Here is a 16986-nt window from a genome sequence, read left to right on the forward strand (position 1 = left end):
ACTGCTGTCAAAGGTTAGATTGCACACTCATGAAGACACATACCTCTCTCCTTCCAGTATTTTGGAAGTGCTTTATAAATAAGCAGCAACAAAATGGATGCCTGCATGCATACAAATTGACAACATACAGGAGGCATGTGAATATGAGTACAAAAGACATGTTTCTTAAATGTTTGACTTTTCAAATCCACTCGCAATGTGTCAAGAAATGCTATATAAACGTGAAAAGCTCAGCTATTCAGCATTAAGTTCTCCCCTAGCTCCATTAAATCTGTATAATTTCACTGCTTGAGCGCCTTCCAAGGGCCATAGGTAAAGGTAAAGGGACCCCTGACCATTAGGTGCAGTCGTGGCTAACTCTGGGGTTGCGACGCTCATCCCGCTTTATTGGCTGAGGGAGCCGGCGTAGTTTCCGGGTCATGTGGCCAGTATGACTAAGCCGCTTCTGGTGAACCATAGCAGCGCACGGAAACACCGTTTACCTTCCCACTGGAGCAGTACCTATTTATCTACTTGCACTTTGACGTGCTTTCAAACTGCTAGGTTGGCAGGAGCAGGGACCGAGCAACGGGAGCTCACCCCGTCGCGGGGATTCGAACCGCCAACCTTCTGATCTGCAAGCCCTAGGCTCTGTGGTAACAAATTAACAAGTTGCATGCAAGTCAACAGGGGACTGTTGGCATCCGCTTCTGTGAGTATAGCTATATGATGCATGTGCTTTCCGAACATTTATTTGCTACATTGACTTCTGTGTGCACCTGAAAATAAAGTATGTGAAGAGATCCTGAAACACAGCAGGCACAGATGTCCACTGGGGAGTTCATGTAAGCTTTTGAGGCTTCACAGTGTTGTGGTTTTTGTTGTCATGTATTTTCTGATTTTGAATATTGTGGACCAATTCTCTGTAACTCAGGACTTTAGGAGAACGTAAAAGACAAGTGTGGGAGTGAATGCAGGTGGACTCTTGGCAAAGCTAGTAGTCAAGTGAGTAAGCAATTGAGTATAGGCAGATAAAAGGTTTTCAAAGCCTGCATATGCATGGAAAGCAGAAGTAGAACTTTGTAGATCTGGAATTATTCAAACACTCAGGTAATTAATACAAGTGTATTTTGATTCCTTTTTTTAATGCTAATGTTTTCAAAATGCTGGGATCTATTCAGGCATTTCCCTATGTTATGTTTGAGCTAAGGCTTGAAAGCACTGAACTATCTGCAGGTCTGTACTACAGATTAAACCGTATACAACCTTGTATGACCACCACCTTGAATACCTAAACAAAGTGATTTTTGAAAAATTCTCAAACTGAAGTAGCGAACATTGTGCATAGTCTAATGGATTTTATGCAACCATTACACTGGAAGAGATTGAAGGCCATCTAAACGTAACCCAGCACACAAAGACCATTCACCCACTTGCACAACACAGATCAACCTGTGGCACAATTCAGCTCACAAAACAAACTCCAAGGCCTCCAAGCAACTTAATCTAGAGGGAAATCCCTTCCAAATGTAAATCATACCCAGTTCATACCATGTAAAATTTATCCAAGTTATGCTGAATGAATTATTGTGAGTGTGACTTATGCTACAAAGCTTCCAGTCTAACTGTGGCAGTCTTGGCACTCCAATAGAAAAAGAAGGGAACCAGTTTTCAATGCAATGGTTCACAAGTGAGGGATGTGAAATTGTACAATTTAATTGATAAATATTATTGTATCATAGTATAAGCCCAGCACACTCCATTTCCTCTGAGCTAGGCTAGCCAAAAAAATAACTCAATATAAATTTTCTTTTGATTTCCACAGTTTGTTCAATTTAATTAATTGCTCCTCTATTACATTAACTCTGCTGTTATTTGCTGTGCAACAATTGTCGCTTTCACATTTGTTTGATCAAGCAACCCTCCTGGCTAAGCCGCTGATGTAATCTATGCAGGTGCTGAGGGATACAACAGGATGGCATTTAAAAAACAGAGGTCAAGTCAGGAAAATGTTCTACAGATTTTATTTAAGAACCAATGTGGTAAATATAAGAAACAAGCATTGAAAGTTTAGTGGCAGAACATAAAGTGTTTGGCTCCGGGGGGGAAAGTGAATACATTTTTTAAGGAAAACATTTTTTTAAAATGGTAAACAAGTACAGATTTTGCATGGGAAACATGTCTTTGCAGCACACATGGAATACTGTTGTCCAAGCCACAACTGAGACCCATTTCATAGGTTGAATTATGCTTACACAAGACATGGGCAGTGCATCAACTGAGTGGCATGAGTACTATTAAACAGCTGGGTTTCCCTACAGTAGAAACAGGGGAAACTAAAAGGAAAGAATCACACACCCTTGTAACCAGGTATATTTAGGGAAAACCAGCAATTTTAAGTGCATGCTCACCATTCAACCAACATCTACACATGTATTCTGTATGCTGATATTTCTATGCAAGTATGAATCAGTTCTGAGCTGAATATGGTAGAAGTACTCAGTCTGCAAAACCTGGACAAACTAAAACATGAAGAACAAACATTCAGGTTCCGGTGGCAGCCCAGAACATTTCAGCCTTTGTTCTCACTGAGGTGATAAACCAATCTGAGCTGTACACGGAAAACTAGGTGTTAGGAAGAAGTTTTCTAGGTTAGAAACTTCTTTTCCTGAGAAGCTAGTCTTCTATGTGGAGGTGTTGTGGTTGTCAAATACAGAGGAACATTTAATCCTGTGAGCCCACTTCCTCAGACTTTCTTGAAAGAAGCCAAGCACAGGCCTACCACCTCAGAGGAGAACTAGGCCTAAAGACCCAGCCTAGATATGACCCTAATTTGAATAGAGCAGAAGGGAAATTTAATCCTTTCTCTCATCAAAATTCCTTCTGCCCAGAATGGAAAAAGGTAACAGGCCCTAGTATTTATTCTCTCAAGTGCTTGTGTGTATTGCTCAGTAGGTGGTTAAGCACCACCCTCCTTCCAACTCTGATCAAATGAATGCCCTTGCAACTGCATTAAACAAAACTATTGGGAAACCCTCCACATGTCTCCTGCACCACATCAAATTTGGCCATAAGTTACACCATTCACTTTGATAAACATCCACGTATCCTTGAAAAACTATGCATATTTATCACTAGAAGGCTACTTAACTGAAGGGTAATTACAAAAAAGGGAAAACCCTCAAATCTTGTTCTTAATTTTACTCAGCAGAAATATTTTTTAAAGTACAAGTTCTGTAAATTAAAGACATTTATAGCACACCAAAGTAAACAATCTAAAGTGACATGTAAAAATTCAAGTTATTCACTTGAAGGACGTCATAATGTGATAACAACAACAAAATGTGTTGTGACAACAACAAAAATATACCAGACCTGGTAAATTCTTAATAATATATATATATATTAAACCAATGAGATGCTTACTCTGTTATTGCTATTAGACCATGCCTCCGAGCTATAAAGTATAAAAACTTATTCCAATTACATAAAATACAGCTGAGATTATTCTCATCACTGGCATAATCTAATATAAAAATACCTTTGACATTTACAAGATAGAGGTTTCTTCTATGTGTGCACGAGAGGGGTGGGAGTGGGGGAAATACATGGATGGCACTGAGCCGCTGTCAACATACAAGGCGAGATTACTTTGCTTGCAGGATTAGCACATCTCAAAACAGACCTGGCGACAGCAATAGGCCCATGGTCAGGTCACTACTGTTTTATTTATCATCTAGACACTTGTGATGAGCCCCTCCTATGAACCCATCATGCCAGTGCAAAAGTCTTCTAACTTTAATAGCCTTGCTCAGGCATTTATTGGTGTGTAATCCTCAAGTCATGTAAACTGGCACAGGTGTACTTAAAACAGTTAACTTCTACAAGAGTCTAAGATGCTGAGCTAGTTTAACTTACCAATTCGTGTCTAAAGAAAAACTGCAGATAAGGTAAAGTGCTTGCACCAATTTAAAAAAAAAAAATAGCAGAAAAATTGTATGTGTGTGTGTTTGTGTGAGATTCATAAGCAATCAGGGGTCAAAAATGCTTTCACACAGGCATATAGCTCCCAACCCACTACGTGTTTTAAGTTTTGTTAAATTTTGTAGCTGTAGGATGGCTGCTCCTGTTTCATGAGCTCAACATTGAAAGCTTATCCTCCGATCCCATGACCATGCAGGGATGAGGATGCTGCTGCTGTGTTTGATACCCATTGACTCTCTGTGTGACCACCAAGGGTGAAACCATCTTGTTGTAAGGCAACTGCAGTCTCTTTCTTGAGCGCTGCTAATTTCCCAATCCCCTTGCCCTTCCAAGGAATTTACTGCAAGGATCCCAACAGGTTTGTGGTTTTTTTTAATCTCCAAGCCAAGAAACAGAATGGCAAATCCTGCCATTTAAAGCAAACTAAAGAGCAAACATCCCATGTTTACAAAATGAAACCAAAGCAGATAAGCTGTCAATCCATTGAGAAATGGGACTCCTCCAAAGAAATAAATAATGATAATAATAAAGAAATATTCACAGCATATAGTGTTACTAAAAAGTAAAGGTGTAGTTACATCTCTTAAACATTCAAATTCTCTTTTTGAAGGCAGCAGGTTCAGCTGTCGTGAAGTGCTTTTTACTGGCCAAAGGGAGAGTAGGGCAATCTGACCCACAGCTCCAGTCAATATTTGGCAGTTTGGGGAGCAGGCCTATGCAGGTTGGGGAATGCTCTATATGCACTGCACCACACGGAGTATCAGCGAGAGCTGGAGGTGAAATGTGGAGTCACCTGCTTATATTTATCTCCACGTGTTCGCTAGAAGCCTGCCAAGGTCTGAATCAGGGCCAACAAATTTGTACTCTCCATATGCCAAGAAAGTGTTGGAGCCAGTCAGTCAGGTAAAGTACAAACAATGTAAGCGTATTTCAGAGTGTGCCAGAATAAAAGTTTATAGCTAGATACCAGGAGTGAAAGTAAGGCTCTAACCACTTTGAAAGAAAATGGTACTTCAGTTCTATAAAGTTACACAATTCCCAAGTATTTAGGAAAACTGCTATTCCAAAAATTGGTGTTTGAGTTGTTTTTGATTTTTTTAAAAAAACACTTACTTGTTAAAAATAAAACACTAAAACAAACTGGAATAAAGATAAGTGACATCATAAGTCTGGACTGCCACATGGCAAGTCCCATTATATTTAACATATGAGTGATAATTTGTAAACACCTTGTTAACAGCAAAGCTAGTAGGCAACAGTACCATTTAAAACAGATAAAAAATGTCCGTAACACAATTATTAAGGGTTTAAAAAATAAACATTTGGCTGAAAAATAGAAGTTTCTAAATCTTCACACAATTTAACACAAATATAGGGGTAGGCTCTGTTACACATGCATTTGGATGATCAATATAACTTAAATGAGCAGGTTTGCTGTGCTGTGAGTGAGCCAGGCTTGATTCTTTCCAGGCTCGCTCTGTTTTTGTTGGCCTCTGAATAAAATAATATCTATTTCTGCCTATTTACAGTTTCAAACAATTAATTACACAGTACTGTTTCAACAAACAGTTGGTATCCCTCTTCAAAAGAACAAATAAACCTATCCAAAATGAGAGAAAAAAGCTTTTTGCAGAAACTGAGCCAATGTTGTTATAGAAGTCAAAGTGTGCTTATTATAGGCTCATTTGTACAATCACAAGCTAAATATGTTCCACTTTGTCTAAGAACAAACAAAAAAGACACACCTCAAAAGCAAAGGCTTCCAAACCTGGAGAAGTCCTCTAGCACAAATCCCACAGAATCCCAGAGTAGATATATGAAGACAAGTGGGAGGTGGGGGCTGGAATAATTGAGTAACAACTGCCTCTCCACAACCTAACCCAATTTTCCAGTCCCCATCGCCCCAGGCCTTCACATATCTATACCAGGAGTTAGGCAACTTCTAGCTCCCACTCACTCAATTAGGACTTGTGCAAGAGAAATTGCTACTGGATTAGGCCCTAGGACACTTAATATTTTTTGGCTAATTTTGCCCTTAACCATTGAAGATGGTAATGGTTTTCTGCCACCAACTCTAGATGTCGTGGGAAAAGTGTCTCTGGCACTGGTGGTTGTTTTCAGTAGAGAAGCTGGTCCTCCTAACAGTTTTGCTCTGAGTGCAGAAACAGGGAGAAGAAAGAGTTGAGGCATCCTGCCCATCACTGGGGGACCACTTCTTTTAGAGAGGCTAACGCTGCATGTATGCGGACATGCAATCTGTTCTCAAAATCATACCCTGTGAATTCCTCCTGCAATGAAAAAGCAAACAAACGAATACATTAGCCTAACTCACTCAGGTTTACCAAAAAACATGGTAACTTCTACACAGGACAGAATATGGCATTTATTTGTTTATAGGACATAGCTCAATACCCTCAATGGCAATGCAGGCTGGGAAGGATAAGAGGTTTCCATTCACATCCCACAATTACTATTAGCAATGCCACCCTCCAAGTCCAGCCAGGCTATATCATGAAGGAAAGGACGCCCCATCTGTATAATAATAACAATGCTCAATTAATTTACTTTTTTTTACCTTTGCCTGAAGCAGTAATGCTTTGCCTCTTGGTACTGTCTGCAGGAGGAAGCAAAATGTCATTTTTAAAATTTGTGTGCAAATGCAAGAAAATAATACTTTGGGAGACAGACAATGGCACATTATGGGACTTTCTTCATTTCTTCACTCTCTGCTTAAATGTGCTCTGGAGGTTTTCCAAACCCTACAGTGAAAAATTGGGGGGTAGGCAGGGGAGAGGAGAGGATGTCTTGTTGCACCAGTGGAAACTTGTTCTATGGTCTGGTTAGTCACCACTGAATGTCCCTCTTTAACTGGTCTAATGAGAATTCAAGTTCTAATAATGAGTTTGGCTAGCAAAATGCCAACTACCGGAAATTAGAAACGTAATTTTAATAAATAACGTCACTCAATAAGTTTTTAGGTATCTCAAAATAACTGGCAGCTGTCTCTACACATTAAAAAGAAGAACAAATTTGCACACACAGTGGGCGATATTCAATTAATGAGTCCCATTAGCACAAGGATTTCTGCTTGTGCAACGTGACTCCCCCCTCCCCCCAAATCTCCTTCTAGAAAGCAGTAACCTCGTAGGCCATCTTCCACATGCATTGTGTGTTTTTAAGTATACAAAAATGGGGCATAGCCCTTGTATATCCCTCTTCATACAAGGATCCAAATAAAAAGGCAAATATGAAATGCTGGATCTCTGTTTTTCATGTTCAACACAAGCTCGTGCCGCCTTTCCATGGTCTTGCCGGAGAGCAATTAAGAGGCAGGTCTGAAAAGCATTAATTAAAAGCTATTATAAGACCTTCTCTTTAAATATGGCAATGAAGAGAAGCGTGGGCGGCTGAGTGTATGAAGCATGAAGAGAAAGAGTACGAAGATCTCTAATTTTTACATGCCTAGATCTTTACACTCTTACTAGCTTCACAAGTTTTGCCACGCACAGTTGGGAGGCATTAAGTATATGTTAATAATGCTTGGACTACTCAAGAGTGTTCCCTACTGGAAAAGGGCTTAAGCAACCCAGCAAGCCACCCATTCCTCGCTCTCTTTACCTGTACCGATGCTCTTCCCTTCCCTCCTAATCTCATCCATGATGCTAACCACCACTCTCCCACTTCACCCTAAATGTGCTGGAGAGGTAGGGGTAGGAAGAGAGACTCCAAGCCACATTCGTAGCCAGCTAATGCCTGGTTTAAGAGTAATGCTGAGCATGCAAAAGAAAGGAAAAAAGGGGAGGCTGAGAACCCTTACCCAACAAGGGTTCAGTGTAGCCAATGTAATTTTAAAAATTTGACCATTAGGCTCTAGCTACCATTACTGGCATACCATCAACTACAGGTCCCTGACATGCTAATGCTACATGTATACAGACCAGCAACACAATTTAGACATCTTCTCATGCAGTATTCTTTAACCTTTTATTGTGATACTTGAACTTAAACCTCATTGCAAAGGGGGAAATGGGTCATCTGACACCATGCTGATGTCATGTGACCAACATCAGAGTGGCTGGGGATGATGGAGTTGAGGAACTAGCCTCCCATGCTGAAAAGATTTTCCACCCCTGAGCTAGATCATATATTGAAATGCCATATGCAATTCATTTGACGCCAATATCACCTGTACTATCAGTGCAATAGAAGGGACGCGGGTGGCGCTGTGGGTAAAACCTCAGCGCCTAGGGCTTGCCGATCTCATGGTCGGCAGTTCGAATCCCCGCGGCGGGATGAGCTCCCATCTTTCGGTCCCAGCTCCTGCCCACCTAGCAGTTCGAAAGCACCCTTAAGTGCAAGTAGATAAATAGGGACCGCTTTCTAGCGGGAAGGTAAACGGCGTTTCCGTGCGCTGCGCTGGTGCCAGCTCGCCAGAGCAGCTTCGTCACGCTGGCCACCGGCCTCTTAAGTGTGATGGGCGCACAACCCTAGAGTCGGACACGACTGGCCCGTACGGGCAGGGGTACCTTTACCTTTACCTATCAGTGCAATATCATTCCACCATCAATGCTGCAGTGACTGAATAAATGGACATTTCAAATGGACCATTGATTTTATTGCACTGATTAAATGCAAGAGTCGTATCAATAAATTGCTGGTAAACTTGATGCAATTATGTTAGGCAATCAATAAACTGGTAGGATAAGATTAATACAACTCCCCAGAACACAGGAGCATGTGTTAAAAATAACACCGCTAAGAAAGGCCAAAAAGAGAAAATGCACATTCCAGATAGCTTGCAACCTTCCTCTACTTCTCTTTTGAAGCAGTAATGTCACACCAAATATCAGACAGTTCCAAAGTATGCTGTACGATTTACCTGTGGGTCTTCTAACAAGAGACAGCCAAGTTCATAGCAAGCATAGGGTTGGATATATAAATTGTTTTGGCGGCACAGTTCATCTTTAAGGGCTCGTTGAAAGAACTGTAAAACAAAATTGACACATTCAACACACAGTGACATTTCAAAGAACAAAAGAAACCTTCACACTGGACAACATATTCTCAGATCTTGCAACTATCTTCACCTGCAGGGCCTGTTGATTTGCCAGTTAGCTTCAGAACCAGTTAATGCATCAAATCAAAAATAAACTTGGAAGAACTCCCTAGCTGTTAGGAGTTCAGGGACTTTAGAAGAGGAACATACCTGAACAGCATCTTCAGCATTTCCTAAGCATTTGTGTATGGCCCCAAGTAGCAAGTTCTTTAAACCAACAACAGTGGAATCATCAATTTCATGGCAAGCTTTATCAGAAAAGAAAAGGTTGAAGCATTTAGTTTTTAAACTAGATAAAAAAAATTAAATTTAGTTCAACTATTTGTACACAATTTTAATACAATTGCCTTTAAGCAGTATACAAGAAACCCAACGTAATCATAACAAAAACAAATTAGATACAGAAAGCTGCTTAAAAAGCTTTAAAATCAATCTTCCCCAAGTTGTTGCTCTACAGATAAGTTTGGGACTTCAAATTCTCATCAGCCAGTGGACAGGGATGATAGGGGTTGTAGTCCAAAACACCTGGCGGGCAAATTATTGAGGAAGGCTGCTTTAAACCTATCCCCTAATCTTCTGTCTTCACTTTAGACTTTTTAGTCCAATCAACATCTGGACAAAAAAATGCTAATATTCTCCCCTTTCAATCATCAACCACCAGATGGATCCAGTGCCAACCCTACTACTCATGCATGATGGCAATGGGTCCGATCTGGGCTGTGGAAAGCAGCAGTGGCTGCGTAGCTCCATCAAGCCCCACCAGCGCCAGCTAGGGGGATGGATTGACCCCTAAACCTTCAGCATGGCCATTCAAATGTGCAGGAGAGCCAGGTGAAACAATATATGAATTGGCTCATAGTTCAACCAACACCGAAATGTTTATAATAGCTTTAAAACATACTGTTCTATTGCACAAATATTTTCATTTATGTTTATGCTGGAGGAAATACCAAATGTGTTTAAAGAAGCAGCAAATTTATGTTGACTAAGAACTGGTTAAGAAACAAAGGAGCAACGAAAGGTTTGTGAAGTTACAGATAAAAAACGAATAATGTAAAATGTTATGAATCCTTTACAGTGGATGCTCGGGTTGCAAACGTGATCCGCGTGGAAAGCACGTTCGCAACCCGCAGCGCCACGTGTATGCATGCGCAGGTTCCGATTTGGCGCTTCTGCGCATGCATGACTGCCAAAATCCGGAAGTAACCTGTTCCGGTACTTCTGGGTTTCGGCGCATCCATAACCCGAAAAAACGCAACCTGAAGCGTTTGTAACCCAAGGTATGACTGTATTTGCATGAACCAGGGAGGAACACGTTGGACACAGAAGTGTACACACACCATGAGTTTAAGTCAAGCTTTCCAGCCTTGTATTCTGTATGAGTCAAATGGCACAGAAAAATGAACTTATGGAAATATGTTCAAGTTGCAGCCTTTACCTCTGGATGGCTTTTCCAGCCCTAAAGCCAATTTCCCAAGGCCTAAAGTACAGTCATAAAAGTCAGAAGACGTGTTTTAAGTCTTGTCTAAATTGCTCACAGCGAGTGCCAGCTGCCATTTTTAATATGAATCTCTTCCATCCTAAGGCTTATAGCTTCTTCAGCAACCCGAGACAAATGACATCACCACTAAGATCAGCCTTGGCACTGAAGAACTCTCTTAAAGAGATGCATGACAAGGCAGCTGTAGAGGAATGCTGTATAGTTTTGTTTTTCCTTTGAAGCAATATGCTTTTTTATCTTCAGAAATCCACAGTCTAACAAAGCGTGCTTCAAATTAAGGCAAAACATGAGTAGATAGTAAAGAATATTTGTCATCTCTGCCTGTCTCTACTTCCTGAAGATGACAGATCTGGCATCAGTTATTCATGCCCTAATTTCGAAGTGAATAGGGCATGAAAATATGGGGCTCCCTTCAGACATTCAGGAAACTTCTACCAGTTGTCATCAGGTACTGGAATACTGGGTCTTATACCATCCCTACTGGTTGCCCATCTGTTTCAGGGCTTTATTTACACTGCTGGTTCTGACCTTTAATGTGTTAAGCGTTTAGGACCAGATTGTTTCAGAAACCAGTTGCGAGATATGAAGATGCAGACTGGGCAACTAACAGCCAACCCTATCTATGTAATATCAAGTAATCTTTGCTGTGCACAGAGGGGAGATAGTGAGAGGAGAAGGGGTGGCATAAGCTGGATGGGCAGTGGCTAACTGTCTCAGTGTGCCCCTTCCCATTACCTTGGACTCCTGCATCTATTGATAGCTCTCTCTCGGGAAGCTACATGAGCACTGGTACTCACAGCCTGAACATCAGAAATAGAGGGAACAATGGCAAACCACAACACTGAACCAGTAGCTACCATGCACTATATTTTGGCTCACATTACTGCCAAGAATATGTTCTGATCGGTGGTGGGAGAACAATACTCACATTTCCACAATCTGGTTTATTATCCACTTCAAACTGCTTATTATTCAAAGCCCAAGAGTTTATAGTGTATCAATCATTAGATGAGTAAGCCAGTTTCTGCTTTAAATTGGCACAAACTGCAAGTATTAGCGACAGAAAAGTGAGGGTTTGTAAAAGAAACAGTTTGTGCAGAAAACAACAATAAAAAGTAACAGACATCACATCTTGTACCTTGACTCATGTGCTGTAGGTTTGGGAAGGAGCAGTTTGGAAGAGCTTTCCATAAATACAATACTTCAATGGATGCCAGTATACAGAGTTGCTTGGTTGGTTTCTGCTTCCTAAATCTATCTGCCTGAAAACAATAAAATGGTTTATTTTAACTTCCATCTAAGCCAAGGGCCAGAAGTTTTCAACATGTTTTCAAAATGCAACCTTTAAAGTTATACAATTGGACAAGCTGAAGGATATTTGTAACATTCAGCCAGAAAAACAGCAAACCTCTAAAGACTGAAATGTCAGCGTAAAGAATCATGTGCCACAACATAATCCTCCAGTGTACCCCTAAACACTACAAAGTGTGTGCTGTTCAGGTCTTCAGCCAGACTAGAACAGGAACTTTGTAGTACTGTTTGGGACTCGCAGGGCGCACATTTTTAAGTCCCACTCTTCCAAAACATTCCCCTCTAGTACTGAAAAGCTCAGAATAATGACAGGCTGATCTTTGCGCATGACCATGGTGCAGCTGGGCATTTAATCCTGTTGTTAAATTGCTTTGAGACTTTTTTGTACAAAGCAACTAACAAATATAAAGACCAATACATGCAATGCAGATCTCATGGATTTAAAGTTAAAGGCACTTCCCTTTAACTTAAGAATTTTGCGAAGCATTTCTGAGCTCACATCAAAGGAGAGCATTTATATTGAATGTACCCACTTTCTGGATCAGATTCCTAATCATAAAGAGTCACAACTTGTCTTGCGAGGACGAGAGACTCTTTCCAATTAGTTAAGAAAAACGCAATTTGTGGGCGAGTCCCAGACTCCTATGGGGAGATCCATAGCATATCACTTATTAGATCCTTCACCTCATTAACCACCCCTGTCCACCCAGACCAAGCCACCCCCATAGCAGAAATGTACTGGTTTTAAGGTCAACAACACACTTGGGTTACTGCCCAACACCATGTCCACAGTTCCCTCTTCTAATTTAGATCTGCCTCCAGGAATCTAAACTCCTGGTATTATCTCAGGTATCAACAAAGCAAGGGGACAAACATGGGAAAGTTTTCAAGGGCAAGAGAGGACAAAGGAGAGAGAAAGAAAAGGGACCAGATAAAAGAAGTGAAACCATTTTCTCTCCAGATAGCCTGTTGGCAATTTAAACTGTTTGTGACACTCAGTGGTAGAAGCTGAGATATGAAAACTAGGAGCTAAATGGCACATTAAACCAAGTTATGTGCGCCACAAAAGAATGACTAGGCACACTTCTTTATAATAATACAAAAATGAAAATTAATGAACTGCTGCTAAAATCTTATGTTCATTTTTCACATGATCTAGTCCTCATCTGAAGACTGCAAAAAAACACAAAGCCATGCTTCCCCTGCCTGCCCCCTTAATATTTGAGGGTCCCTCAAAACACTGCCTTTCTGTAAGGCCAGCTGAGAGGCAGAACCTATCAGCTTGCCTGATGCTGCAGTGATTTCTTGGAAGTTGAGCAGGCAAAATTTCTCCTCCCACGCCCTCAGCATCAGCAGCGGCAGTTTAAATCAAAAATTTTAGGTGCAGTACTGCTCAGAAATTGCTTGTGCTAATGAAATTCCCAGTCGCAAAATGTGCCTAGAACAATGGGAGTTTTAAACGCTGTTGACACTGCTTTAAGCCAAGACATAAAACAAATGCCATACAGAGATTTTAAAATGTTCTTACAGCAGTAACCTTAATAGGATCATTCTACAGACACTAACAGCACAGTAACTGAACAAGGAAAACGTCACGAACATAATAAAAAAATGGATTGTCTATTTTTCTCTTCAGAATGTCACATGCACTATAATATTATTTTGCTTTCCCATTAAGACAGACATGGTTTAGCTTTTCCAGTGGAATTCTTCCACTACCAGTTTCCATTTACAGAAGTATTCCTGTATCTGGCAGAAGAAGCATACAAAATTAAGATTCTCACTAAAATTATGTGCATTCTCTCCATAAGGAGAAAATAATGTACAAACCAGCACAGCATTGAATGATTCTCTAGCGCTGATCTCATGAAACTCATGGCCTTTTCCTAAGTTGAGAGGGGTACAAACCGGGGGGGGGGGGGGGAGGTGTCCCAGCCTGAAACACACATGCTTCTCATGACAGGTCCTGACATACTTATTTTAACAGGGTCAGTAAACATCAGTATTTAAACTGCATTGTTCAGAAAAGATTTTAAAAGATTCAGCTTAGATTGCTATCACCACCACCACCACCACCACCACCACCACCATCAAATCAACTCGGCCTATGCTCATCAGACCTTTTTGACCGAAAACTGCTCAATTTGATTGTTTTTTCTTTTAAAAAGCTTCTGGACTTCTTTGAACACATTCTGAGCTCCATTCACATCACCAGTGGCACCTTGACACACTGTAATAAAGCACACACCAAAAGTTTATTCTAGTTATCTTAGGGCAAAAAACATTTTCAGCTGCCATTCCACATATTCATAAAATTTCTTAAATGTTTAATGACTAACTGATGCCTGAATTTGCTTGTTTTTCTTTCCTTGCTCCATCTTTATGTAGGATACCTATGAGATTATAAGCCTACAGGCAGGTTCTATGTTGCTTTTGATATTTGTACAGCACCTAGAAAACCTTAGGTGCTTCATACATAAATAATAATGAGATACAAACAAATGCAGGTAGAAGCGATCATGCAGGAACATTTCATCTAATTAACAGTAAATAAAAATATATAAATATACACCACTGTTACATTAATGTTGTGATTTGTGAAGCTGTAAATCTAAGGTTTATTTACAATACATAACCTAGAAAAGGGAAAATGTAAGCTGTGGGTAGTTTTCTTGCAGAGATATGCTACTGCCATATAATGATCAACAAATTCAACACCCCCCCCCACTCCTATTCATGTAATGATACTTCCCTGCTGTCAAATAGGCATAGTAGCATTGGGACCATCTTGATTCATTTTTAAGACGCTCAAAGGATTCAAATGCATCCTTGAAGTTCATTTCTATCATGCTGCACCAGCCTGCAAGAACAAGCAAAACATTTTTTAAACATACTGAAAAGAAATGGTTCATACACGGAATAAGCACACAGACACATACACACATGTGTGTGTGTGTGTGTGTGTGTGTGTGTGTGTGAGAGAGAGAGAGAGAGAATGAATATATGAATATATCTGGAGTAAATAGAATCTGCCACTGATGCAGGACTGAGTGAGTCCTGATCCCTCACTGCACATGAGAGCAAAAGCGTCTTGGGTGTCAACAGCCACTGCAGAAGTGGAGTGGAGTTTCTGTAAGTTGGCAGCTTTTCTGGCAGCAAGTTGCCCATCACATTGCTTCAAGTAAAACCTGCTTGTTTTCTGTCTGAAGGAAGTCCACAAAGGTTAGGAGATGTTACAGCTTCAAAGAGTGGGTGAAACAAAAATGCATTGCTTTGTCTTCTTTTAGAAGTCATGCTGCCTTTAATTATATCAGAAACACAGTCTTCTGTAAGAAGTCACCAAATAAAAACTAGAATCTGAAGTGTAAACACAGCTCTTAACATGCTTTCAAAATGTGTGTGTATGTGGGGAGAAGAGGTTTACTTTTGATTTACTAATGCTGCACTTTCTTGACAGTAAGCAAGACCTGCATTCACTCCACAGTCACAGGTTGAACATTATCAATGAAACTTTTTAGGTGTGTGTTAATAAAGGCAATGAGCATGTAGCTCAAGTAATCCATATGCATCAATGGACAATTAAGTGTGGTAAACTTAATTTTTCCCTTTGTCTGTTGACCAACAAATGATCATGATTATTTAATTTACTAACACAACTCAATATTGCTCATTCAAGCACTAGTAGCAGTGATTAAACACAGTAGCAATAAGAAAATACATTAGTATTATTATATACCAATTTCATATAGACAGACATGCTGAATCTCTCTCTGATCAGTTGCCAGTTCCAAAGCAGTATGAAAGGAAGTCAAGGCACTGTTGATCTGACACTAAGAAGAGAGAGAGAGAAATACTATTATCAAAATGCAAATATGAATAAATACCACTTCTATCATTACAATTCCAAGCCCTCCAGCAGAGTTTGGAAGGAAGGATGGTCTGGTGTGATTTTACTGCAAGCCTACAGCCCAAACATCAGCTGGCTACTCAAATCAGGCCTGGTTCACAGGGCACACTAACTTGGCTTAGCGAGATTACACAAATGTATGGTCTGCTGGGCAGGAGCTGACGGCAACTTTGCTGTTCCCTGGTCATTTTAGCTGCTGCAATGTACTGAGTTAAGCCAAGGTTCGACTTAGTATGCCATATGAACCAGGTTAAGTTCTCCTCTCATTAACCAATAGCTGTAACAAAGGTTTGTTGATTCGTTTCTCTCCAAAGCGTTTGTTTGTTGCTTTGTTTAGAGAGAAACAAACCACAAGCAATGATTTACACATAATACTAAGCCAGCCTCCTGTTTTTCTTCCTCCTGGCATGGCAAAAACAGGAACTGAGTAAAAGCAAAGCAGGCACAAATAAGGAGCTTTCACTGGCAGACTCTGGTACTCATTAAACCATGGTTGAAGTACTGTATGGTTTAACACTGCACATGAATAAGGCCACTGTTGTGCTGCCACCATTTTAGCTAGCCATGTACAATTTCAGAACAGTTTACTTCTTCTCCCACAAGGGGTCAGGAAGACACTGGATTGACAGGAATTAATGGTACCAACAGAGCAGCAGCCAGATATGAAAAATGTCACCCTTTAGCCAAAGGAAAACCTCTGCTTTGACATCTATAACTGCCAACACATTTTGGAGATATTCTCCGCACCCATGACCTCTAGAAACTTGCTTTTCAGTTTATTTTGGTTTTTTAAGAGTCCAGGGTGCCATGTTTCATGCTAAATAGAACACTCCCCCAATCACTGTCCTCTTGACTATATTATGGATACGCCAACTGCATTGACACTCTGTTATTGAAATGGTTTTGACTCAACAAATCTTGCAAAATTACGGTCATACAGAGAAGTCTATCAGTACCTCTAGACGCTGTATTCTTCCCTTGAAGAACATAAAGAGAGACGAGTTTGGATAAGCAGCTTCTTTTTTCTGGAGAATGTCTTTAGCCTCTTGCAATCCTGCTTTGGTGTCACTGCCATCCAAAGCAAAAAAAGGACGAACCACAGTGTGGTACCACAGCAAGGCTAATCTGAAAAGACACGCACACACACAAAAATCATGATGCTAGCTGGTTCTGTAATGAGGAGATACTGACAAAAGATTTTCTTTCTTTCTCTCTCTCTCTCTCTCTCTCTCTCTCTCTCTCTCTCTC

General features: G+C 40.5%; 1 protein-coding gene and 1 long non-coding RNA gene across 2 annotated transcripts in view; both read right to left on the bottom strand.

Moving 5' to 3' along the window:
• Nucleotides 1–1987: 1987 nt before the first annotated feature.
• Nucleotides 1988–16986, bottom strand: part of TTC39C (tetratricopeptide repeat domain 39C) — a 42011-nt gene continuing 27012 nt past the window's right edge. The window contains exons 6-14 of the mRNA XM_081873699.1: nt 16695–16863; nt 15568–15661; nt 14584–14691; nt 13952–14061; nt 11659–11782; nt 9170–9267; nt 8843–8947; nt 6539–6577; nt 1988–6251 (exon numbers count right to left, since the gene is read on the bottom strand). Coding sequence (XP_081729825.1) covers nt 6162–6251; nt 6539–6577; nt 8843–8947; nt 9170–9267; nt 11659–11782; nt 13952–14061; nt 14584–14691; nt 15568–15661; nt 16695–16863 — 937 coding nt within the window. The 3' untranslated portion in view covers nt 1988–6161. The remainder of the gene's footprint in view (nt 6252–6538; nt 6578–8842; nt 8948–9169; nt 9268–11658; nt 11783–13951; nt 14062–14583; nt 14692–15567; nt 15662–16694; nt 16864–16986) is intronic.
• Nucleotides 12922–13945, bottom strand: LOC309348498. The gene is made up of 2 exons (XR_014159435.1): nt 13775–13945; nt 12922–13711 (listed from the first exon to the last, which is right to left on the bottom strand). It is a non-coding gene; the product is annotated as an uncharacterized lncRNA (long non-coding RNA).

This window comes from Podarcis erhardii, assembly GCF_964252035.2.
Source record: "Podarcis erhardii genome assembly, chromosome: 8".
NCBI lineage: Eukaryota > Metazoa > Chordata > Lepidosauria > Squamata > Lacertidae > Podarcis > Podarcis erhardii.